The sequence below is a fragment of the Coregonus clupeaformis genome, chromosome 3, assembly GCF_020615455.1.
Source record: "Coregonus clupeaformis isolate EN_2021a chromosome 3, ASM2061545v1, whole genome shotgun sequence".
In the NCBI taxonomy this organism is placed as follows: Eukaryota; Metazoa; Chordata; class Actinopteri; order Salmoniformes; family Salmonidae; genus Coregonus; species Coregonus clupeaformis.
The window spans coordinates 37944784-37971672 of NC_059194.1; the positions used below are offsets into that span (position 1 = coordinate 37944784).

Here is a 26889-nt window from a genome sequence, read left to right on the forward strand (position 1 = left end):
TCCTAGAGATTAACGTACTTTGGTGCGAAAAGTGCAAATCAATCCCAGAACAACAGCAAAGGACCTTGTGAAGATGCTGGAGGAAAAAGGTACAAAAGTATATATAGCCACAGTAAAACGAGTCCTATATCAACATAACCTGAAAGACCGCTCAGCAAGGAAGAAGCCACTGCTCCAAAACCGCCATAAAAAAGCCAGACTACAGTTTGCAACTGCACATGAGGACAAAGGTCGTACTCTTTGGAGAAATGTCCTGTGGTCTGATGAAACAAAAATAGAACTGTTTTGCCATAATGACCATCGTTATGTTTGGAGGAAAAAGGGGGATGGTTGCAAGCCGAACAACACCATCCCAACCGTGAAGCACGGGGGTGGCAGCATCATGCTGTGGGGGTGCTTTGCTGCAGGAGGGACTTGTGCACTTCACAAAATAGATGGCATCATGAGGAAGGAAAATTATGTGGATATATTGAAGCAACATCTCAAGACATCAGTCAGGAAGTTAAAGCTTGGTCGGAAATGGGTCTTCCAAATGGACAATGACCCCAAGCATACTTCCAAAGTTGTGGCAAAATGGCTTAAGGACAACAAAGTCAAGGTATTGGAGTGGCCATCACAAAGCCCTGACCTCAATCCTATAGAAAATGTGTGGGCAGAACTGAAAAAGTGTGTGCGAGCAAGGAGGCCTACAAACCTGACTCAGTTACACCAGCTCTGTGAGGAGGAATGGGCCAAAATTCACCCAACCTATTGTGGGAAGCTTGTGGAAGGCTACCCGACACGTTTGACCCAAGTTAAACAATTTAAAGGCAATGCTACCAAATACTAATTGAGTGTATGTAAACTTCTGACCCACTGGGAATGTGATGAAATAAATAAAAGTTGAAATAAATCATTCTCTCTACTATTATTTCACATTCTTAAAATAAAGTGGTGATCCTAACTGACCTAAGACAGGGCATTTTTACTAGGATTAAATGTCAGGAATTGTGAAAAACTGAGTTTAAATGTATTTGGCTAACGTGTATGTAAACTTCCGACTTGAACTGTACTAAGCCATAATGGTACAAAAAACATACAGCATAATATGTATGAGCTGAAAATACAATATTTGGCCAAGAGTTCTACAAATATTTGTTTAACTGTACACAATTGTATAGCCTAAGCATGAGTTCATATTCCACATCTGCAAGTCTCTACTATGACAGCTTAATTTGTGTTATGGCAACCAAAATGAAGGAGGGTCGCGGTTGGTCTGGGTTGGTGTGGGGTGTACGGTATAGTGAGCCAGGGAGAGGGGAGTTGCTGATAGGATAAGCTCATCTGTAGTGCACTGTGGGAAGGTGTAATTGCCCCAGGGTACTTGTTCCTGAGAATGGAATCAAAACAAACAGTGAGCTGAAGACACACGCGCACGTACACACGAAAGCACACACACAAGCACACACACACACATCTATAAATGTCCATATAAACACACCCAGTGTTCTATCTGACCAAGCAGCGTGAGCAACATGATTAAGAAGCACAATGTAATCTAATGTACTAAATTCTAACTGTAACTAATGTCGTTAATTCTATCAGTATAAAAAGCAACAATAACTCCCATACCAGAACAGTCTTTGTTCCTATGTGTATTTTTATGGTTAAGGCCAAGACCTCCATACAGAAACACTAGTTAAACAGAAAAGGTGTGTGTTTCCTACCTTTACCAGGGTTTGCTGCAGGACCACCACAATGGCCTGAAATTTGCAGTTACTTGCAGCCAGGAGTCCCTGGAGCTGCTGGAGGCTCTGGTTCATCCTCTCACACTGTGCCTGGTAACTCTCCGTGCCCCTCGCACTGCACTCTGTGGGCATCAGGTCTGGTGGCACTGGTGGCTGCTGCTGAGGCTGCGGCTGGCACCGTGGTGTCACCCTCGGTCTGTTCTTGTCCACTGCAAGAGAACATCCACCGTTCAGCGTTGTCACAACGTTCAGCATCATCATTCCCCCCTCCATGATACCCGTGGCTGGGTAGAAGACTAGCAACCCATAAACTCCAGCCAGAGTCTACTGTACAGTAATACTCCAGCCCAGCTCCAGCCTATACAGGATGGCTGTCTGTCCAGTAAAGATGGAGTACAGTACAGAACAGTGGCACTGTCCTGACTCCTGTCCAGAGAGCCCACTTAGTACCAGGGAGATGATTCACAGAGCCATTAGTTCCCAGAGAGAGAGAGAGAGAGAGGCTCCACTCCACCAGCCCCACCACGCAGCAAAATGGAGCCCCTGAATGAGATTACATCTCCATCTCCTGATTCAATCTTCCTCCTGCTCTGCTCTCCAGACAGACGCTGTGTTCGCCGGAGCATGCTTATTTTAGCAGGGCTGTGCCACAATGGTTTTGATTTACAGAAGCTTTATAAATATAAACACCCCTCCGCATAATAACTGCATGGATCCCACTAATGAACAGAAGTCTATGTTAGCACTGCCACAGCTTCTCAAAAGTGAAAGGAGACAGACAGAGCGTTAGTGGTGTTAGCTACATTGTGTTTAATTGATATTGGACACCTGTGGCTGGCTGGCAAGCTGTGAGGTGCTAGGTGCTGCTTGCCTCGTTCTGTTGGGGGAAAGGCTGGGTAATATGTAATGGGACAGTGAGGACAGGCTTAGACATAGCAGGAATACCAGCATTAATGAGGGAAAGATAGCACCAATGCCCTGTTACGCTTCCATTCATGTTACACTGGGATCTGGACAGATTGAGGATTTAGGAGGACAATTGGCAACCGTAATTAAAACACAAGAACAAACAAACGTGATAGTGTGTTCTGTTTTTGAATGTGACTGGTGAGAGCTATGTGTAGTACAGTAGAGTTCTATGGACGAGAAACTCCACTTAGAAATTTGCCATCTACTTCCTACATACACTTATGCTGATGTCTGAACATTCAAAACATTAATATCCCTGTACAGACATACTATATGTACCCCATGAACCCATCGATTAACATACAGGGTAAAATTACTCCAGTTAAATTTAGAGTGGCAAGGACGGCAGCATCCAAACACAGTACAACAGTGAGGTAGAGGATACAACAGTGAGGGAGAGGATACAACAGTGTAGGAGAGGATACAACAGTGTAGGAGAGGATACAACAGTGAGGGAGAGGATACAACAGTGTAAGAGAGGATACAACAGTGAGGGAGAGGATACAACAGTGTAGGAGAGGATACAACAGTGAGGGAGAGGATACAACAGTGTAGGAGAGGATACAACAGTGAGGGAGAGGATACAACAGTGTAGGAGAGGATACAACAGTGTGGGAGAGGATACAACAGTGTAGGAGAGGATACAACAGTGAGGGAGAGGATACAACAGTGAGGGAGAGGATACAACAGTGAGGGAGAGGATACAACAGTGAGGGAAAGGATACAACAGTGAGGGAGAGGATACAACAGTGTAGGAGAGGATACAACAGTGAGGGAGAGGATACAACAGTGTAGGAGAGGATACAACAGTGTGGGAGAGGATACAACAGTGTAGGAGAGGATACAACAGTGAGGGAGAGGATACAACAGTGAGGGAGAGGATACAACAGTGAGGGAGAGGATACAACAGTGAGGGAAAGGATACAACAGTGAGGGAGAGGATAAAACAGTGTGGGAGAGGGTAAATATATATTTGTACTATATTTTTCTTCTTCATTATTTTCCCCTAACCCTATCATCTCTCCTCTAATTGGAGTAAACTAATGGACAACAAAACTTAGGCTTCTACTTCCAGCTTATACATACTATACACATTTTACGGACACAGTATATTTTACATTAGTTATTTAAATTTTTAAATTTTAGTCATTTAGCAGACGCTCTTATCCAGAGCGACTTACAGTTAGTGAGTGCATACATTTTTCATACTATCTTGATTCGGTTTTTTTTGTCCCACCCTTCAGCTCCCTTCAACCCCTGCCATCGATCTCTGAACACCATCCAGTTTTGATTTCTATTAGCCATATATTTTTCAACTGTGCTGTGATGTTTCACAAAAGTCCTGAATCTTTCTATTCTCATAGTTTCTACAAATTGTAAATTAAAGATAAAATGTTTTCTAATAGTATTTAAATATTATTGATCGATTGACTATTACTTTTTAAATCACCCAGCAGTGCTATTTGCAGAGTTTGCTCCAGGTAAATGTTGTAATTCTTCAGCCATTCCTGAACCTGAGACCAAAAACAAGCTACATATGGGCAGTACCAAAACAAGTGATCTAATGATTCTGTCTCTTCGTAGCAAAATCTGTAGTGCTGGGATGGTTGTATCCCCCATGTATACAACATTCTATTGGTTGCAAGAATTTTATATAATGATTTAAATGTAAAAACTTAATGAATCCGCCGTTGTTTTGTGTATCAGTTCATAAACCATGTGCCATGGAATCGGTATATCGAAAATCTCTTCCCAAATATTTTGCAACCTGTATGGCACAGCTGTCAATTATTTGGAACTTAAATTAAACTGGTATACTTTTTTCTTTAACACAATTTTCTTTAACCAGTTTTGGTCTTTAATGCAAGGCCGACAGACAAGTTCCTTACCCTTTCCCCCTTCCACTTGCCTCTTCCATTTTTGCGGTAATGCTGCAATTACTTGGTTCTAATTTTGAATAGAGCAGACATGTCCATATATTTTTGTTAGCTGTATGTGTGACATACAGTGAGGGAAAAAAGTATTTGATCTCCTGCTGATTTTGTACGTTTGCCCACTGACAAAGAAATGATCATTCTATAATTTTAATGGTAGGTTTATTTGAACAGTGAGAGACACAATAACAACAAAATAATCCAGAAAAACGCATGTCAAAAATGTTATAAATTGATTTGCATTTTAATGAGGGAAATAAGTATTTGACCCCCTCTCAATCAGAAAGATTTCTGGCTCCCAGGTGTCTTTTATACAGGTAACGAGTTGAGATTAGGAGCACACTCTTAAAGTGAGTGCTCCTAATCTCAGCTTGTTACCTGTATAAAAGACACCTGTCCACAGAAGCAATCAATCAATCAGACTCCAAACTCTCCACCATGGCCAAGACCAAAGAGCTCTCCAAGGATGTCAGGAACACCATCCCCACCGTCAAACATGGAGGTGGAAACATTATGCTTTGGGGGTGTTTTTCTGCTAAGGGGACAGGACAACTTCACCGCATCAAAGGGACGATGGACGTCAAATCTTGTACCGTCAAATCTTGGGTGAGAACCTCCTTCCCTCAGCCAGGGCATTGGAAATGGGTCATGGATGGGTATTCCAGCATGACAATGACCCAAAACACACGGCCAAGGCAACAAAGGAGTGGCTCAAGAAGAAGCACATTAAGGTCCTGGAGTGGCCTAGCCAGTCTCCAGACCTTAATCCCATAGAAAATCTGTGGCGGGAGCTGAAGGTTCGAGTTGCCAAACGTCAGCATCGAAACCTTAATGACTTGGAGAAGATCTGCAAAGAGGAGTGGAACAAAATCCCTCCTGAGATGTGTGCAAACCTGGTGGCCAACTACAAGAAACATCTGACCTCTGTGATTGCCAACAAGGGTTTTGCCACCAAGTACTAAGTCACGTTTTGCAGAGGGGTCAAATAATTATTTCGCTCATTAAAATGCAAATCAATTTATAACATTTTTGACATGCGTTTTTCTGGATTTTTTTGTTGTTATTCTGTCTCTCACTGTTCAAATAAACCTATCATTAAAATTATAGACTGATCATGTCTTTGTCAGTGGGCAAATGTACAAAATCAGCAGGGGATCAAATACTTTTTTCCCTCACTGTAACCAGTCCTATTTATGATATAATTTACAAAGATTATATCGTTTTTTTTCCTCTCCAAAAATATTTTAATTTATTTAATCAATTGTTATATTTGAGTTTAACCATAATATTTGTTGTAATATTTGTTCTGTCTTTTCTGGTGGATTAAACTGAAATAGAAACCAACATTCTATGGCTTGTTTTAAAAATAGCGATATTTTGGAAATGATTTCATTTTCAAATAACCGAAAGTGAGAGTTTGTACTCTGAATAAAGGGAAAAAGGCCATTCTTGAACACGGGGTGAGCCATTTTTACTAATCTGCTACAGAACTAGTTTGGATTTAAGTATAGTTTTTGTATGACTGAAGCCTTTAGTGAGAGGTCCAATGCTTTAATATTTAATAATTTATGCCCTCCAAATTCATATTCATTATATAAATAGGCCAGTTTAATTTTGTCTGGCTTGCCATTCCATATAAAAGTGAATATTTTTTGCTAATATAATTTAAAAAACTAGTCATTAGGTGTAGGCAGGGCCATAATAATATGCCATTTAGCAGACGCTTTTATCCAAAGCGACTACAGTCATGCGTGCATACATTTTTGTGTATGGGTGGTCCCGGGGATCGAACCCACTACCTTGGCGTTACAAGCGCCGTGCTCTACCAGCTGAGCTACAGAGGACCACCCATAAGCAAATAGGTAAACTGTGATTATTCCACAAATAGTTAGGTATTTTCCTTTCCATGGTAGTGAGATTGTATCTATTTTTGCTAACTTTCTATTAAAATGTATTGTAGTGAGATCATTTCTTTCTTTCGGGATATGAATACCTAGTATGTCCACTTCACAGTCAGACCATTTTATTGGTAAACTACAAGATAATGTAAAAGTTGTATTTTTGTGTGATCCAACATGTAATATACAGTGGGGAGAACAAGTATTTGATACACTGCCGATTTTGCAGGTTTTCCTACTTACAAAGCATGTAGAGGTCTGTAATTTTTATCATAGGTACACTTCAACTGTGAGAGACGGAATCTAAAACAAAAATCCAGAAAATCACATTGTATGATTTTTAAGTAATTAATATGCATTTTATTGCATGACATAAGTATTTGATCACCTACCAACCAGTAGGTGATCTTACAGACCTGTTAGTTTTTCTTTAAGAAGCCCTCCTGTTCTCCACTCATTACCTGTATTAACTGCACCTGTTTGAACTCGTTACCTGTATAAAAGACACCTGTCCACACACTCAATCAAACAGACTCCAACCTCTCCACAATGTCCAAGACCAGAGAGCTGTGTAAGGACATCAGGTATAAAATTGTAGACTTGCACAAGGCTGGGATGGGCTACAGGACAATAGGCAAGCAGCTTGGTGAGAAGGCAACAACTGTTGGCGCAATTATTAGAAAATGGAAGAAGTTCAAGATGACGGTCAATCACCCTCGGTCTGGGGCTCCATGCAAGATCTCACCTCGTGGGGCATCAATGATCATGAGGAAGGTGAGGGATCAGCCCAGAACTACACGGCAGGACCTGGTCAATGACCTGAAGAGAGCTGGGACCACAGTCTCAAAGAAAACCATTAGTAACACACTACGCCGTCATGGATTAAAATCCTGCAGCGCACGCAAGGTCCCCCTGCTCAAGCCAGCGCATGTCCAGGCCCGTCTGAAGTTTGTCAATGACCATCTGGATGATCCAGAGGAGGAATGGGAGAAGGTCATGTGGTCTGATGAGAATTTTTTTAGCTTTTTGGTCTAAACTCCACTTGCCGTGTTTGGAGGAAGAAGAAGGATGAGTACAACCCCAATAACACCATCCCAACCATGAAGCATGGAGGTGGAAACATCATTCTTGGGGATTCTTTTCTGCAAAGGGGACAGGACGACTGCACCGTATTGAGGGGAGGATGGATGGGGCCATGTATCGCGAGATCTTGGCCAACAACCTCCTTTCCTCAGTAAGAGTATTGAAGATGGGTCGTGGCTGGGTCTTCCAGCATGACAACGACCCGAAACACACAGCCAGGGCAACTAAGGAGTGGCTCCGTAAGAAGCATCTCAAGGTCCTGGAGTGGCCTAGCCAGTCTCCAGACCTGAACCCAATAGAAAATCTTTGGAGGGAGCTGAAAGTCCGTATTGCCCAGCGACAGCCCCGAAACCTGAAGGATCTGGAGAAGGTCTGTATGGAGGAGTGGGCCAAAATCCCTGCTGCAGTGTGTGCAAACCTGGTCAAGACCTACAGGAAACGTATGATCTCTGTAATTGCAAACAAAGGTTTCTGTACCAAATATTAAGTTCTGCTTTTCTGATGTATCAAATACATATGTCATGCAATAAAATGCAAATTAATTACTTAAAACTCATACAATGTGATTTTCTGGAGTTTTGTTTTAGATTTCGTCTCTCACAGTTGAAGTGTACCTATGATAAAAATTACAGACCTCTAAATGCTTTGTAAGTAGGAAAACCTGCAAAATCTGCAGTGTATCAAATACTTGTTCTCCCCACTGCAGTACACTTATCACAATTCGATTGAAATCCAGAGAGGTTAGAAAAATTATCTAGATCCTCTATGAGGCTTTGGAGGGATCTAAATTGTGGATTTAAAATAAAACATGAATCATCAACGTACAATGACACCTTTGTTTTTAAGCCCTGGATTTCTAGTCCCTTGATATTATTGTTGGAACTGATTTCAATAGCTAACCTTTCATCAGCTTAGTTGAAGTGTCGCACCCCATCAGAACCCAAAGTACAAGCTTGCTTTACTCCAAAGTTTATAAACAAAGAAAAAGTAAACAAACACTATACAGCCTCAAAATATGGTTAAAACTATAATTTTGAGGCCTCCCGAGAGGTGCAGCGGTGCTAGAGGAGTCACTACAGACCCGGGTTTGATCCCAGGCTGTATCACAACTGGCCGTGATCGGGAGTTCCATAGGGTGGCGCACAATTGGCCCAGCGTCGTCCGGGTTAGGGGACGGTTTGGCCGGGGGGGCTTTACTTGGCTCATTGCACTCTAGCTACTCCTTGTGGTGGGCCGGGAGCCTGCAGGCTGTTTCCTCTGACACATTGGTGCGGCTGGCTTCCGGGTTAAGCAAGCGGGTGTTAGGTGGTGGGTCATGTTTCGGAGGACTTAGGACTTGACCTTCGCCTCCCGAGCCCGTTGGGGAGTTGCAGCGATGAGACAAAATCGAAAAAGGGGAAAAAATACAACATCAACATTTTTTTATAATTTTGATACCATGGATGGTCATCCCTTGCATCTATAGCCCTGTCTATGAATTTGAGAGTGGTTACATTTCTCCAGTCCCATCCCTCAGCTGTTCACCGTACCGGGGGGGAACTGCTTTGTTATTGTTTATACTGCTGATTGCCGCTTTAACATCCATCTGAACAAACATTACAAACCAAAAATGTCAGATATGGTTTTCAGGTTCAATGGTCACAACCAAACAGTAATTTATATATTCAAAATAGGGTTTTGATGTCCTAACGAGGGACAGAAATAACGTTTCAGACTCCAAGAAACATTCCTTACCCCAGGATACTTCGGGTGTCTATCTAGGAATAAAATGGAAAAAGGAGCACTCTGTGTCTGCATTGATCTGAGTTTTTTGTATGTCGTCAATAAACACTCAGATCAATGCAGACTCCATTTTCTTGTACTGGGGTAAATCATATTTTGGGGATTTTCAAATCCCCCAGTCAAGCACTCGATTCCCCTTTTTTATTCAAGCTGGACTTTCCAAGATCTAAAGCTGGAGTTGTTGTGTCAGAATCACAGTGACCACAGGAGTTGGCCTGGCTAGAGTAGCACAATGCTCCTGTGAGGTCAACAACATTCCAGCAGGCCAACAGACAGAGAGGACAGTGTTGGAGCTGTAGTGGACTAATGGGGAACTGGGCCACAGACCATAGACCAGACCACTGAGGTTAAAGCCACTGCTTCAGGGAAACAATTATACACTTTCAGAGAGCCCATTGGGAGAAAATTGAATACTAGGGATAAGTAGACAACGTTCAAAATCTCCATAATTGATATACAGTAGGTAAAGTATTGTTTTAAAACTAAATCATCACATCAACAACTTCCCAGGCACTACTGTATGTAGGAGGTGAACATGAAAGCATACTTTTCTTGAACAAATAAGCTTGTGATAGTGTATTAGATTCACAGTACTGTACAGTAGGCCGATACAGTGGACCTCTGGAGACCTCATCATTAACTACTTTATGCCTCACAGCCAAGACAAATTACTTAACTCATTAGGTACCACCCACAACATAAAAAGAAACATTGACCTTGCCATAACCAGTGAACAGTAAGAACACAATAATGATGGTATTCTGGAATCTAGCAGAACGTTCCATGGTGCAAGATAGGGAAAATATATAATGACCACTAATTTATTGTCGGAAATGAGGTTGCAAATAAAGTATCATATGCATTGTGCGTTGTTTTTCAAGGTATACTTACTGGTTTAAAGATTCATAAATAATTATTTTGACCCAGTTCAATAATCCTGGATCTGGTCAAATGCATTATCTCATGTAGAATATTACATTTGCAATGATCCTGATTGAGTTATAAGAAAGAATGAATAATGTCTGGGATTGGAGAAACCAGAGGAAAAACACAAATGTGAGTTTCCCCATTTCACACTGACAACACACTGTTCTTAGGTTGTGTTTACACAGGCAGAACAATTCTGATATTTTGCACAAATATTGGCAAAAGATCAGATATGAGTGGTCAAATGACCAATTATTGACAAAAGATCAGAATTAGACTTCCTGTGTAAACGCACCCTTAGATAACCCTAAATTCATTTCTGACAGGCCACTTAAACTTAAAGCAATATCACTATGTCTGTGCGATAAGGCCAGCATGATCAGAAATTGGTAAATGTTCATGTTTTGTATACCACTTCATGATAATAATATTTTGCTGATTTAAGCTATTGTTAACAATTCTATTAATAAAATAAACTACAAAAGCACTCGATTGAGTCTATACTGAGTGTACAAAACATTAAGAACACCTTCCTAATATTGAGTTGCACCCCCCCACCGCCGCCCCCTCTTTAGCCCTCAGAACAGCCTCTGCAGCATTGCAGTTCTTGACACAAACCAGTGCAACTGGTACCTACTACCATACCCTGTTCAAAGGCACTTAAATCTGTTGTCTTGCCCATTCACCCTCAGAATGGTACACATACACAATCCGTGTCTCAATTGTCTCAAGGCTTAAAACTCCTTATTTAACCTGTCTCCTCCCCTTCATCTACACTGGTTGAAGTGGATTTATCCAATTGCATCAATAAGGGATTATAGCTTACACCTTGATTAATCTGGTCAGTCTACGTCATGGAAAGACGTAGACTGTTCTTAATGTTTTGTACACTCAGTTATCATATCATAGATCACATGTAAATTAAGTAGCATTCACAAACATGCCACATCTTGCACAACCATTTTGTCAATCCTGGAGTGCTGTTGAATTGACCAGCACCTTGCTGGTTTTGAGGGGAATGTGGTGTGGTGGGTATGAGAGGTTCTCTGTGTTGTCTGTCACCCTCTGCTGGTGATGTCAGAGATCTCTAGACTCAGTGAGGATTCCTTATGCAATACTGCTGAGGCAGCCAAGACCTGCCCATACGCCATGTGAAACACAGGCAGTGGAAATACTGCAGTGGATACTATTGTACACATTTTTATATACAGTAGATCTCAATTTTGAGTACACTGTCATGTTGAATCATTTGTAATATTTATTGTGGAAAATATGTAAAGGTCATAGTTTCTAATCAGTTCTTTAATTTAGGATTCTTCAAAACAGTTTTAGTGCCATAACAGCTACTTATCCACTTGGGTGATTGGAGAAGGAACTTTTCCTCCCCTCTAGGGAGTGAGTCCTGGGGAAATTTTTTTACAACCGATAACTGCGGAATGTTTCAATAATTCATGTTAATCTCTTCTACCTGAATAATTCAAACCAGTCCTAAAGGGCAGGTGGCCATGTTTTCACTAGACAAAGCAGGTGCTTCTGTTGACATCCAACTAGTGTCTGCCATGGCAACAGAGCACCTATAGCTACTGTAGTTTGATCAAGTACACAGATGTAGAGATAATGACTTAACTTGGACATTGTAACTCTTTCTCCTAGCTCTGTAGCACGTATATTCCCAATCTGATATTAATAACAGTGGATGACTGGTGTAGTAACCCCATAGAGAGAGGGGTGTGCTGGTGCCAGTATGAATATGTATGCACTCACTAACTGTAAGTCGCTCTGGATAAGAGCGTCTGCTAAATGACTAAAATGTCAATGTAAAATGTGCCACCAGGGGATGGCACGGCCTAGCACAATGCATGATGGGTGATGGGAGGCTGATCACAGTAACACTCTTGTTACGGCTGTGTGGTGTTGGAATAACACCAGTGAAACAATATTGATTCTGAACAATCTCTTCTCTAAAAGGCACTTTCAATTCAGAAACCAACTCAGGCAGTGTTATTCAATATATTTTTCCTGGTCTTTCAAACAAATAACCTGTCACTGACTGTTACAGGGGCAACATCGATAGATACAGCCTTCAGTCAGTGCCGAACAGTACCCCCTTCCGTCCACTATCTACATCACATTAAGAGACAGACTAAGTGATCCCCAGCTCAAGAAGAGGTTAGTGCCTGATTTCGGTTCTGACCTGGATAACACTAGATCAAAACCGGTCCAAATATTACGCTAATGTGATGACATTCTCAGAACTGATCACTGCCTTAGAGCAACGGAACACAGAATTACACCAACTCTACGACACCAAATCCAATTCTGCTCTGATATGTGGTGTTGACCAAGCCTGTGTTGTGTTCCAGTCTTTTAGTTGGTTCAGGTGTGGAGCGTTCTGTTGATGTTATGGATGTCACGCTGCTTGCTTAGCGAGTACCACTTCCTCCTGATTCAGCACACACCGAGGCTCGAACCCACACGTGACCACCCTAGTTGACATCGTACCAACCGTTTGAGCTTCTTTGAAGTGGTGAATCTGGTGTAATCAGTAGTAGAGAGAATATTCAACCAGGAATGGCTAGGGATATCAGCAAGACAAGAGAAAAACATTATTGACGCAGCAAAAGGAAGCACAACTCAACTGGATGCACAGTCCCTTGACTCCCTTCACCTCCACATGCAGCTAGACACAGGCTGCCTGCTTCTTCAACTCCACTTGTTAGGAGACATCACAAAAATACCCAATTCAGCACTGTCCCAGAGGTTGCTTCAACTTTGGTCCAACTTCAACCAGGTCTCTTCAGAGGAGAAGAAACCCAAATCAAACTGTGCCTCTGTCTTCCGATCTCTGTTGCGTGCTTCGTCGCCTAAAGACGTGGATGCGCAACACAATGAGCCAGAAAAGGCTGACACAACTGACCCTTATGCACGTTCACTTGTGAAATTCTGGACACATTGGACTTACACGCCATGATGAGGGCCTTAATCAGTGTCAACCCGGAGCTCAAGGACACTTTTGGTGTTTTATTACTGCCGACGCTTCAGGCCCTGCAGCACGAGTTAAGACTGGCTACGAGACTATTGCAGCTCTGTGGGTGTAACATGTATTGACAATTTTGATACCTTCTGGAAACAAAGCTCATATTATAAGGTGGATGGGATCCACCCAAATAATTTGGGTTCCTGGATCCTTTCACAGCATTATAAGGCTGTGTTGAGACAATGACTTATCAATGACCCAAGTCCAGATCATTTAATGCCTACCATTGTGTCGCTGAGTTGTCATAATGCTTCAATAAATGTACATTATCCCAGGGGCGTTGGAAGACACAATGTAAGTAACCTAATTTATGTCCCTCTTACTGCCCTGAATGCCTCTGCTGATCCCACAGCTATTGTATGCAGTAATCATGTGCCTATGAACCAGAGTGATACTGTTAGCACTGAGGCGGTGTGCCCTAGTAGGAAGTCCACTGTGTGCAGCTCACTCTGCACTAACATAAATAACATGAGCATGTCTACCTTTGCTAGCTTCCCAGTAAAGCAATAAAAACAATCAAGCATCCCAGAAAAGTGCTAAAAATAGCCCACATTAATATATGTAGCTTAAGAAACAAAGTTCATGAAATCAATAATTTGCTAGTAACAGATGACGTTCATATTCTGACAATCTCTGAAACTCACTTAGATAATACCTTTGATGATACAGTGGTAGCAATACAGACAATACAGAAATGCCAAAGGTGGAGGTGTGGTCATTTATATTCAGAACCACATTCCTGTAAAGCTTAGAGAGGATCTCATGTTAAATACTGTTGAATTAATATTGCTACAGGATCTCACATGAAGCCTAATCTGTTAGGAAGCTGCTATAGACCACCACACGCTAACAGTCAATATCTGGATAACGTGTGAATTGATTGATAATGCATGTGATATCAACAGAGAGGTATATCTGGGTGATTTAAATATTGACTGGCTTTCATCAAGCTGCCAACTCAAGAGAAAGCTTAAAACTGTAACTAGTGCCTGCAATCTGGTTCAGGTTATCAATCAACCTACCAGGGTAGTTAAAACAGCACAGGAATGAAATCATCAACATGTATTGATCACATCTTTACTAATGCTGCAGAAATATGCTTTAAAGCAGCATCCAAATCCATCGGATGTAGTGATCACAATATAGCAGCCATTTCTAGGAAAACCAAAGTTCCAAAGGCTGGGCCTAATATAGTGTATAAGAAGTCATACAATACGTTTTGTAGTGATTCCTATGTTGTTGATGTAAAGAATATTTGTTGGTCCGTGGTGTGTAATGAAGAGCAACCCGACACTGCACTTGAAACATTTATGAAATTGCTTATCCCAGTCACTAATAAGCATGCACCCATTAAGAAAATGACTGTAAAAACTGTTAAATACCCGTGGAATGATGAGGAATTGAACAATTGTATGGTTGAGAGGGATGAGATAAAAGTAATGGCAAATAAGTCTGCAAATTGAGAAATCTTGTGACTAAACTTAATAAAAGGAGGAAGAAACTACATTATGAAACAAAGATAAATGACATAAAGAACGATAGTAAAAAGCTTTGGAGCACCTTAAATGAAAATCTGGACAAAAAGGCAAACTCAGTTCCATCATTCATTGAATCAGATGGCTCATTCATCACAAAAACCACTGATATTGCCAACTACTTTCATGATTTTTTCATTGGCAAGATTAGCAAACATAGACATGACATGCCAGCAACAAATGCTGACACTTCCCATTCAAGTATATCTGACAAAATATGAAAGACAAGCATTGTAATTTTGAATTCCGTAAAGTGAGTGTGGAAGAGGTGAAAATAATATTGTTGTCTATCAACAATGACAAGCCACCAGGGTCTGAGAACTTGGATGGAAAATCACTGAGGATAATAGCGGACGATATGGCCACTCCCATTTGCCATATCTTCAATTTAAGCCTATTAGAAAGTGTGTGCCTTAAGGCCTGGAGGAAAGCAAAAGTAATTCCGCTACCTAAGAATAGTAAAGCCCCCTTTACTGGCTCAAAAAGCCGACCAATCAGCCTGTTACCAACCCTTTGTAAACTTTTGGAAAAAATGGTGCTTGACCAGATACAGTGCTATTTACAGTAAACATATTGACAACAGACTTTCAGCATGCTTACAGGGAAGGACATTCAACAAGCACAGCCATTACACAAATGACTGATCATAGGCTGAGAGAAATGTATGATACAAATATTGTGGGAGCTGTTTTGTTAGACTTCAGTGTGGCTTTTGACAGCATCGATCATAGTCTGCTGCTGAAAAACATGTGTTATGGCTTTACACCCCCTGCTATGTTGTGGATAAAGAGTTACCTGTCTAAGAGAACACCGAGGGTGTTCTTTATTCTTTAATGGAAGCCTCTCCAACATATTCCAGGTAGAATCAGGAATTCACCAGGGCAGCTATCTAGGCCCTTTACCTTTTTCAATCTTTACTAACGACATGCCACTGGCTTTGAGTAAAGCCAGTGTGTCTATGTATGTGGATGACTCAACACTATACATTTCAGCTACTACAGAGACTGAAATGACTGCAACACTTAACAAAAAGCTACAGTTAGTTTCAGAATAGGTGGCAAGGAATAAGTTAGTCCTAAATATTTAAAAAACTTAAAGCATTGTATTTGGGACAAATCATTCACTAAACCCTAAACCTCAACTAAATCTTGTACTGAATAATGTGAAAATTGAGCAAGTTGAAGTGACTAAACTGCTTGGAGTAACCCTGGATTGTGAACTGTCATGGTCAAAACACATTGATACAACAGTAGCTAAGATGGGGAGAAGTCTGTCCATTACAAATCGTTGCTCTGCCTTCTCAACAGCACTATCAACAAGGCATGTCCTACAGGCCCTAGTTTTGTCACACCTGGACTACTGTTCAGTCATGTGGTCAGGTGCCACAAAGAGGGACTTAGGGAAATTGCAATTGGCTCAGAACAGGGCAGCACAGCTGGCCCTTGGATGTACACAGAAAGCTAACATTAATCAAATGCATGTCAATCTCTCCTGGCTCAAAGTGGAGGAGAGATTGACTTCATCACTACTTGTATTTGGGAGAGGTACTGACATATTGAATGCACCGAGCTGTCTGTTTGAACTACTGGCACACAGCTCGGAAACCCATGCATACCCCACAAGACATGCCACCAGAGGTCTCTTCACAGTCCCCAAGTCCAGAACAGACTATGGGAGGCGCACAGTACTACATAGAGCCATGTCTACCTGGAACTCTATTCCACATCAAGTAACTCATGCAAGCAGTACATTTTAGATTTAAAAAACAGATAAAAATACACCTTATGGAACAGCGGGGACTGTGAAGTAACACAAACATAGGCACAGACACAAGCATACACACACACGATAACATACGCGCTGTACACACACGTACACATGGATTTTGTGTTGTAGTTATGTGGTAATAGAGTAGGGGTCTGAGGGCTCACACTTAATGTGTTGTGAAATCTGTTGTGAATGTATTGTAATGTTTTTAAAATTGTATAACTGCTTTAATTTTGCTGGACCTCAGGAAGATTAGCTGCTGCCTTGGCAACAGCTAATGGGGATCCATAATAAATACCAATACAAAAGACCAATAGTTTTATAAGCTGCCGCCTTGCAGTTAGTATTCTTTATTCAATGCGTTTTGGGGATGTACTAATTGGTTTTTGCTGTGTTACAAAATGTTATATTATTGCAATGTTAATGTGTTGGCTACTCTTGTGAGCCATGCACAATAGCTTGTGGATAGTATGTTGTTGGCTACTGTAATTAGTCAACTGTGCTTTGTCTCTTCCTGAACGTGGTGTTTTGTTGAGGAATTATTTCTAATGATTGTGTGCTTTGGTGGGAGGTTCTGATGATAAGTGAGTCCACTTTTCTGGATTTAGTTGGGTGGCACTGGCCCGTTTTGTAAGCGGTGCACTATTGATTTATGCGCTTATCTATTCAGTTGTGGGGGGTTTGGAGTCGGACACACACTCTGCTGTACGATAGACAGTTTAGTTTGAGTCGAGTCGAGTTGGGACTCTCTCTCTCCCTCCTCTCTGTTCCTCTCCTCCTCTCTCTCTCCCTCTTATCTTCTCTCCCCCTTGTGGTAGATATCAAGAGATCTGGAGCAGTGCTCACAATAGTCTCCCACTTCTATTTTCTATAAGTTTACAATTCAAAACGGGAACATGGCAGTCTCTCGCCCTCTGCTCGCAGGCCTGCTCTGGCCCATGTCAAACAATGTCAAACACGTAGACTTACTAGCCCACTAGCAAGAAACACATGGCTCGGTCCCGCCGGTGCTGGATTGAGGTGAGCGCTTTTCTTCGTGATGGCTCGCATAGCTGTCCATGGACCTGAATTTTTTTTTGCACTACGTTTTATTAGGCACAATCATGTGTTTGCAAATTTTGTTAAAACACCCCTCTCGTGTTCTCTCGCTCTCTATCTCTCACACACACACGTTATAATTATTTAGAACAATTAAATGTGCACGCTTTCACAACAGGCTTTCTTGCAAACAGCCATGAGTTAAATTAACTTAGGCTGCGGTGATACTTTTACTGAATCTTGTCCTATGCTCAGGCTACTCATCAGATTAGGTATTGTATTTTATTGTTAGTCTGCATATATGCATGCAATTCTTTATTATAAAGGTGATCCACCTACTACTCAAAACTAGTGACTGCCAATGAAAATAACCCACATCTCAGGGTGAAACTTGCATACAAGATGAAGAGTGCTCTCATGCATACATACACTCACAAAAACACAGACCTAAACATACACTACTAATCCAATGTGAAAAGCATATTTCTGAAATCAACATGAGTTTCAAGAGGAATCCCATTTTGAGTATTTTGTTTAAATAAAGATGAATAATATAAAGAAATACAGAATATGAAAAACATGTTCCTCTGTAAATGGATACAGGTAGGTAGCATGACAGATTAACCTCTCCTGGTAAACAGCTAAAAATAGGTCCACAAACAGTTTACAGCACAACTCCATGTGAGAAGCATGAACGGCAACAACAACAGTGAAATTGGCCCGTGAAAAACAGAGGAAATAGCCGTAAATAGCCATTGCCATAGCCATAGCAGTTTCCTGTGTTAGCGGTGCGGTGCAGTAATAAATAGACCTGTGTAGAACACCCCGGTGTTCTTCCTGTATCCTGACAGCAGCTGCAGGTTCTGGAGTAAACTCTTGGCTGTCAGGTGAACGTGGATGTTGAGCAGAGAGAGTTTCAGAGACCATAACATCTCTCCAAACACCAAGGAAGGGATATACCCAAAACTAACTTCTGTACTTTAAATCCAAACCAAAATACAAAGATAGTAAACTGGCTGTGCACCACATGCCATAATAAATATTTGTAAAAAAGTATTGGTATTTGTTATTTATATTTATAGTTACATTTTATATTCTTCAAAGTTGCCACCCTTTGCCTTGATGACAGCTTTGCACACTCTTGGCATTCTCTCAACCAGCTTCATAAGGTAGTCACCTGGAATGCATTTCAATTAACAGGTGTGACATCTTAAAAGTTAATTTGTAGAATTTATTTCCTTCTTAATGCGTTTCAGCCAATCAGTTGTGTTGTGACAAGGTAGGGGGTGGTAAACAGAAGATAGCCCTATTTGGTAAACGACCAAGTCCATATTATGGCAAGAACAGCTCAAATAAGCAAAGAGAAACGACAGTCCATCATTACTTTAAGACATGATGTACAGTCAATACGGATCATTTCAAGAACTTTGAAAGTTTCTTCAAGTGCAGTCGCAAAAACCATCAAGCGCTATGATGAAACTGGCTCTCATGAGGACCACCACAGGAATGGAAGACCCAGATTTACCTATGCTGCAGAGGACAAGTTCATTAGAGCTACCAGCCTCAGAAATTGCAGCCCAAATAAATGCTTCACAGAGTTCAAGTCACAGACACATCTCAACATCAACTGAATCAGGCCTTCATGGTCGAATTGCTTAGCAGCAGTAGATGTGCTCATGTTCTGTATGTTAGTGCAGGGTGAGCTGCACACAGTGGACTGCATCCTCGGGCACACCGGCTCAGTGCTAACAGTATAAATCTGGTTCTTAGGCACATGATTACTGCACACAATAGCTGTAGGATCCGCAGAGGCATTCAGGGCAGTTAGAGGGACATAAATTAGGTTAGTTATATTGTGTCTACCAACGCCCCTGATGTAATGTACATTTGCTGAAGCATTTTGACAACTCTGCGTCACAATGGTAGGGATTAGCTGAGCTGGGCTTGGGTCATTGCTAAGTTATTGTCTCAATGCAGCCTTATTATGCTGTGAAAGGATCCAGGAACCCAAATGATTTGGGTGGATCCCATCCTCCTTATACAACGTGTTTTGTTTCCAAAAAGTATCGAAATAATATTGACCCTTGTGGGACCCCAATGTTATAGTAAAGAGAGTCCGACTGAGTGTCCCCCAGACGAACCCTTTGACTTCTATTTGTCAGATAGGAATACATCCAACTAATGGCTTCAGTGGACACATTAAGGGAGGAAAGTTTGGATAGGAGGACCTCATGATTCACAGTATCAAAGGCCTTTTTAAGGTCCAAAAAGACTGTGCCGACTTCACCACCTACTGTATGTCCAGTTTAGATTTAATGCACTCCAGAAATAAGCAATTTGCTGTTTCTGTAGAATGGTTAGTTTTGAATCCAAATAGAATTTGATGTATGGAGTGACCTGATTGATGTGATCAGTCAGATGATCAGCCACCCATCTTTCAGCTTCTTTTGATAGCACTGGAAGAATGCTTATAGGTCGGTAATTTTCCACCAGTGTTGGGTCACCAGATTTTAAAACAGGTATCACTGCAGCAGACTTCCAAGCATTGGGGAAGAGTCCATATTTGATGGACATATTAACTAGATGTACAATAGAGGCAATCAGAGCATATTTGTGTCTCGTCAGGAATACAGTGTCTAGACCAAATATATATTTTGTTCTAGAGCTCCTGAAGAAGCTGACTCTGAGATTTCAGGAATTCTGAATATTGGTTTATTATTATCCATAGGAGCGAGAACTGTGGTCTTGGCTGAACATCTTTGAGCCAGTTCCCTGACAGAGTCAACAAAAAATGTGTTAAAGGTGGTGGATATGAAATTGGAATTAGAATCCCATTAACCTTTAATTCAGGATGCTTTTCTGACTTTTCAGCTCCCTGTTAGTTTGTTGAGATTTTCCCAAATCACTTTGCCATTTCCATTTGCTTCATTGATCACTCTGAGGAAGAACTTTGCTTTTGCTTTTTTTATATGCCTTACCACCTTTTTTCTCAGTGATGTAAATATACATCTGTCATCATTCTGACCAGACTTCAGTGCTTTTTTCAAGGAAAGATCCCTTTCTCTCATCTGCCTCCAGAGGTCCTCGTTGAGCCATGGTAGAGAGGTTTTCCGTCTTGGCTTACGTTGAAATGTCCTGGTAAAAGAGGAATCCACTTTGTTAATAGCAGACAGAAATGTTCTGTATCCAGATTCTGGGTCTTCATTGCTTAACAGATCAGACCAGTCAATTTGACTTATAGCTGCATTGTAGTTACTCTGCTCACTTTTTGGGATTTTTTTATCGTACTGTTACACATTGATATTGTTCTTAAATCAATTTTTAGTGAGCTTTCTAGCCACCAATGTAACATTGTGGTCAGATATGCCAGTTAGTAAGTTAATGGACTTTCGATCATGTCTGTTAGCGAACACCAGATCAATTTAATTCTGGGATGTCTGTGTTACTCTGGTTGGTCCTTGTATTATTTGAGTCAGGTTGAAATGGTCTGTGATCTCTTTGAGTTTTTTCCTGCAAGTTTTGTTTTCCCAGATTATATTGAAATCACCCATGAAGCTGATCTCCTTCTTATGATCACATTCTTTAAGCATGGCATTTAGATGGTCATAAAACGAGATATCAGATGTTGGTGGTCGATATAATCCAATAATAGTGAAAGACATATGAGGGGAGAGGAAGACATTCAGCCCCATACATTCAAGGTCATTGGCATGTTTCCATATGATATGCAGTCGCAAAAACCATCAAGCGCTATGATGAAACTGGCTCTCATGAGGACCACCACAGGAATGGAAGACCCAGATTTACCTCTGCTGTAGAGGACAAGTTCATTAGAGCTACCAGCCTCAGAAATTGCAGCCCAAATAAATGCTTCACAGAGTTCAAGTCACAGACACATCTCAACATCAACTCTGGTTGGTCCTTGTATTATTTGAGTCAGGTTGAAATGGTCTGTGATCTCTTTGAGTTTTTTCCTGCAAGTTTTGTTTTCCCAGATTATATTGAAATCACCCATGAAGATGATCTCCTTCTTATGATCACATTCTTTAAGCATGGCATTTAGATGGTCATAAAACTAGATATCAGATGTTGGTGGTCGATATAATCCAATAATAGTGAGAGACATATGAGGGGAGAGGAAGACATTCAGCCCCATACATAAAGTTATCTTTCATATACATAAGCAATCCACCCCCTCTGCCCTCTCCCCTGTCCCTCCTGAATATGGAATATCCAGGGATTTTAAAGGCAAAAATAGGAGAAGATTTCTTGAGCCATGTCTCAGAGAAACAGAAAAAATCAAGATTAGAGTAATTCACTAAATGTTTTACCCGTTCACTCTTAGAAATAATGCTATGAATATTCAGATGACCTCCTAATATTCCTCTAGGCTTGGAACGAGGGTCTGCAGATTGCTCATTCTCTTGAAAAGCCATGTTAGTGACAGAGGTTATGCTCACATACACATAATGTCCTTCTCTGAACCAGGTAATATAGGCTACTCAAATATAGATTATTTCAATCATTCATGTTCCACCATTCATCAATGATTTTGGTCTGGATTGCTAATTAGGGGGACTTTTCTCCACTTCTCCCAGAATTACATCCTCCATATCAGCCTTTTTTTCTGCATGTGTCCTAACTCCAGATTCTAATGGGGAGCTTGGTACCCTGGGACTCTTGGGTGTTTGTTGATTCCGGATTGTTTGAATGAAGGCCAAAATTGATGTTTGGCTGCCTTCTTTTGTATTCTGCAGAGAGTTGCACCGCCTTTGGGGTAACTTATTATCCTCTGAGTTTTCTATTAGGTTATGATTGTCACTGGTCTCAGTACCCACTTTCCCAGCTTCATTTTGAGCATTTCCCCTCTTCTTCTTCTTCTTTTTCTTAGAATGAGAGGTAATTGTTGTGGATGTCTTTCTCCATGTCATGCCAGAAGAACCTCTGACGGGTGAGGGAAAGGTTGCGTGGCTGACCCTGGTGGCCAGCCAGCTCAGAGTCTCAGGCAGGACATATTGGAATCTCTTGGTTTTGGTCAGCAGATTTGTGGAAACTCTCTATAGGATATCATTCAGTAGTGTGAGCTTCTCCCATTACTTGAGAATCTTGAGAGCGAGCTTGTTCTCATTGTGACGCTCACGTTTGGATGGTCTGCACTTCCTCTCAACATAGTGTAGCACTCTGGAGATGGCGGCATCATGTTGTTGGTGGGACTTGAGCTCTTCTACGGACAAGGAGGGGAGTGGGTCTTGGCCAGCTGGTGCCAACGTGCTCATGTGGTGCACAAACGAAGCAGCTCTCTGCAGAGACGCAGACTCCCAGTCTTCATGAGAGGAGAGTAAGGCTGACACATCATCGTCAGATGATGGGGGACACACAGGGGAGAGCAGACGGCCCAGTAGCGGAGAGATGAGGGGAGGCTGGTGCTTATGGAGCAACCTGGCAATCATGCGAGTGATGATCTTGTAGATCCGAATGGAAACAACACCAAGTTTGATTGGCTTACATTTGACAAACGGATCAGGGTTGGTGTTGACCTTTTATTCTCTGATAAAGAAACAAACAACATCCATAAATTAAATGTTGTTCCCTTATGCACCAACTCCTCTCTTCCATATGGATACAGTAGAGGGCGCAAATAAGAATAACAATCGTCTCATTAGGTAACGATACAATATAGTGCAATGTATAGTATAAAATGTATAATGCAATGTACAGTATACAGTGGCCTATGGGCCTGGGCTAGCCAACTTTCATAAATGACAGCCAGGTGTTACGTACAGACAGTAGAGTCGTGGTCAAAAGTTTTGAGAATGACACAAATACTAATTTTCACAAAGTCTGCTGCCTCAGTTTTGATGATGGCAATTTGCATATACTCCAGAATGTCATGAAGAGTGATCAGATGAATTGCAATTAATTACAAAGTCCCTCTTTGTCATGAAAATGAACTTAATCCCCCAAAAACATTTCCACTGCATTTCAGCCCTGCCACAAAAGGACCAGCTGCCATCATGTCAGTGATTTTCTCGTTAACACAGGTGAGAGTGTTGACGAGAACAAGGCTGGAGATCATGCTGATTGAGTTAGAATAACAGACTGGAAGCTTTAAAAGGAGGGTGGTGCTTGAAATCATTGTTCTTCCACTGTTAACCATGGTTACCTGCAAGGAAACACGTGCCGTCATCATTGCTTTGCACAAAAAGGGCTTCACAGGCAAGGATACTGCTGCTAGTAAGATTGCACCTAAATCAACCATTTATCGGATCATCAAGAACTTCAAGGAGAGAGGTTCAATTGTTGTGAAGAAGGCTTCAGGGCGCCCAAGAAAGTCCAGCAAGCGCCAGGACCGTCTCCTAAAGTTGATTCAGCTGCGGGATCGGGGCACCACTAGTGCAGAGCTTGCTCAGGAATGGCAGCAGTCAGGTGTGAGTGCATCTGCACGCACAGTGAGGCGAAGACCTTTGGAGGATGGCCTGGTGTCAAGAAGGGCAGCAAAGAAGCCACTTCTCTCCAGAAAAATCATCAGGTACAGACTGGTATTCTGCAAAAGATACAGAGATTGGACTGCTGAGGACTGGGGTAAAGTCATTTTCTCTGATGAATCCCCTTTCCGATTGTTTGTGGCATCCGGAAAACACCTTGCCCGGAGAAGACAAGGTGAGCGCTACCATCAGTCCTGTGTCATGCCAACAGTAAAGCATCCTGAGACCATTCATGTGTGGGGTTGCTTCTCAGCCAAGGGAGTGGGCTCACTCACAATTTTGCCTAAGAACACAGCCATGAATAAAGAATGGTACCAACACATCCTCCGAGAGCAACTTCTCCCAACCATCCAAGAACAGTTTGGTGACGAACAATGCCTTTTCCAGCATGATGGAGCACCTTGCCATAAGGCAAACGTGATAACTAAGTGGCTCGGGGAACAAAACATCGACATTTTGGGTCCATGGCCAGGAAAATCCCCAGACCTTAATCCCATTGAGAACTTGTGGTCAATCCTCAAGAGGCGGGTGGACAAACAAAAACCGACAAATTCAGACAAACTCCAAGCATTGATTATGCAAGAATGGGCTGCAATCAGTCAGGATGTGGCCCAGAAGTTAATTGACAGCATGCCGGGGAGGATTGCAGAGGTCTTGTAAAAGAAGGGTCAACACTGCAAATATTGACTCTTTCAATAAACTTAATGTAATTGTCAATAAAAGCCTTTGACACTTATGGAATGCTTGTAATTATACTTCAGTATAACATAGTAATATCTCACAGAAATATCTAAAAACACTGAAGCAGCAAACTTTGTGAAGACCAGTACTTGTGTCATTCCCAAACATGTTGACCACGACTGTACATTTCAGCCCACTGCTCATCCCCCCTCCCTGTACAGATGTGTCCTTAGAAATCAACCTGACAGCACCAGTCTCTGACCCTGGAGAGCAGCAGTCTTGATATAGAAATGTTATACATAATGAGATGAGATGAAGGCAGTGGGAAGGTAGACCCCTAAATGGCAGGTAATCCAAAAAAAGAAGACGAGTAGGCGGCCAGTACGTTGCAATAAACTTTAGTGAACTATTAACAGAATATATTTACAAAATAATACACATGGGAGCAGTCAGCATAGTACATCAGGGTGCACAACTGCAACATGCTTCGACTGCTAGAGTCTTCCTCAGGCAGCGTTGTGGACAGAAGCTGACGTGTCTCTAGAAGTAGAGTTGGGGACAGGTAAATGTCACATGACAGGTAAATAACTATATACAAAACAAATCTACAACATTATCACGTCAGTGTATGGAGGCAACATGAAAAACTATGAAAAATAAAGGCCACATGAAAAATAACGCACAGGAACGTATACAAAAGAAGTGTGTAAAGGGATACTCTATCAGAGTTGTGTGTGTAAAAGACAGATTATGCACTGGTCTGTAAAATACATTTTATAAAAACACACACAGGAAGCACACCGTGGCGGTAATCAGAAACTCAGTATAGCAAGGAATTACACAAAAGGCTATATACTGGTCAGTATAGGAAAGACTGTATATTAGAGAAAACAGTTCAGCTCTAGTTGTTTGTTTAATCCGTTGGACGTGACAGTATCTAGGAGGTGGATCCATTTAGCCTCTTTTTGTATTATGAAACGATCAAAATCACCACCTCTCTCATTGCTCTGCAATTTCTCTACTTTAGTTCATTGACTGTGTATTGGTGTTGAATAAAGTGGGAAGCTAGAGGGTAGTTCTCGTCCTTGCATCTAATAGAGCTTTACATAATGAGATACAATACAATTCAGGACACCAGTAGCTAGAACAAAACTATATAAACAAATCTCCTGTAGCCAGATGATTTCTGTCACACCCTGGCTCTGGGACTCTATATGTTGAGCCAGGGTGTGTTCATTCTATGTGTTCTGTTTCTATGTTGGTGTTTCTAGTTCGTCATTTTCATTGTTTGACTTTGTGACTCCCAATCAGAGGCAACGAGTGTCAGCTGTGTGCTGGTTGTCTCTGATTGGGAGCCATATTTAACTGTCTGTGTTTCACTTTGTGTTTGTGGGTTTTTGTTCCGTGTTCGGTCATTGTCACTGAGGACTTCACGAGTCGTTTCTTGTTTTGTTTATTGTGTATATTATCAGATAAGATAATAAATCACCATGTTCGTTCAACACGCTGCGCATTGGTCTACTCACTCCTACGACGATCGTGACAGAAAAACCCACCATAAAAGGACCAAGCAGCGTGTCCAGGAATCGGCAGCCTGGACGTGGGAACAGATTTTGGACGGGCAGGGGTCCTGGACCTGGGAGGAGATCCTGGCCGGGATGGATCGCCGGCCATGGAGTGAGACAATTGAGAGGCGACGGAGAGAGGAGCAACGGCGTAAGCAGTGTCAGCGTTGGACGGTCGAGAGGCAACCCCCAAAAAATTTTAGGGGGGGGCACACGGCAGGGACGACGGGACTGACGGAGGCAGAAAAGGGGCGGATTCAGAAGGCCACCAGGTTACGGGGGCCACTGGTCAAAGCAGGGAGGGAAGGTGTAGAGGCACGGCGAGAGGTACTGGGGTGTGTTACCAGGCCGGTCCGGCCCGTTCCAGATCCCGAGGTAGAGCCAGTGGTGTGTGTCCCCAGTACGGTCCGGCCTGTTCCAGCCCCTCGCACCAAGTGTACGGTGCGCGTCGCCAGCCCGGT

The 26889-nt window shown here is 41.9% G+C and overlaps 1 protein-coding gene across 1 annotated transcript in view; it reads right to left on the reverse strand.

Moving 5' to 3' along the window:
• Positions 1-18629, reverse strand: part of LOC121545033 (microtubule-associated tumor suppressor 1 homolog A-like) — a 90318-nt gene extending 71689 nt beyond the window's left edge. Inside the window, exons 1-2 of the mRNA XM_041855382.2 lie at positions 18509-18629; positions 1707-1936 (exon numbers count right to left, since the gene is read on the reverse strand). Coding sequence (XP_041711316.1) covers positions 1707-1936; positions 18509-18629 — 351 coding nt within the window. The remainder of the gene's footprint in view (positions 1-1706; positions 1937-18508) is intronic.
• Positions 18630-26889: the final 8260 nt, after the last annotated feature.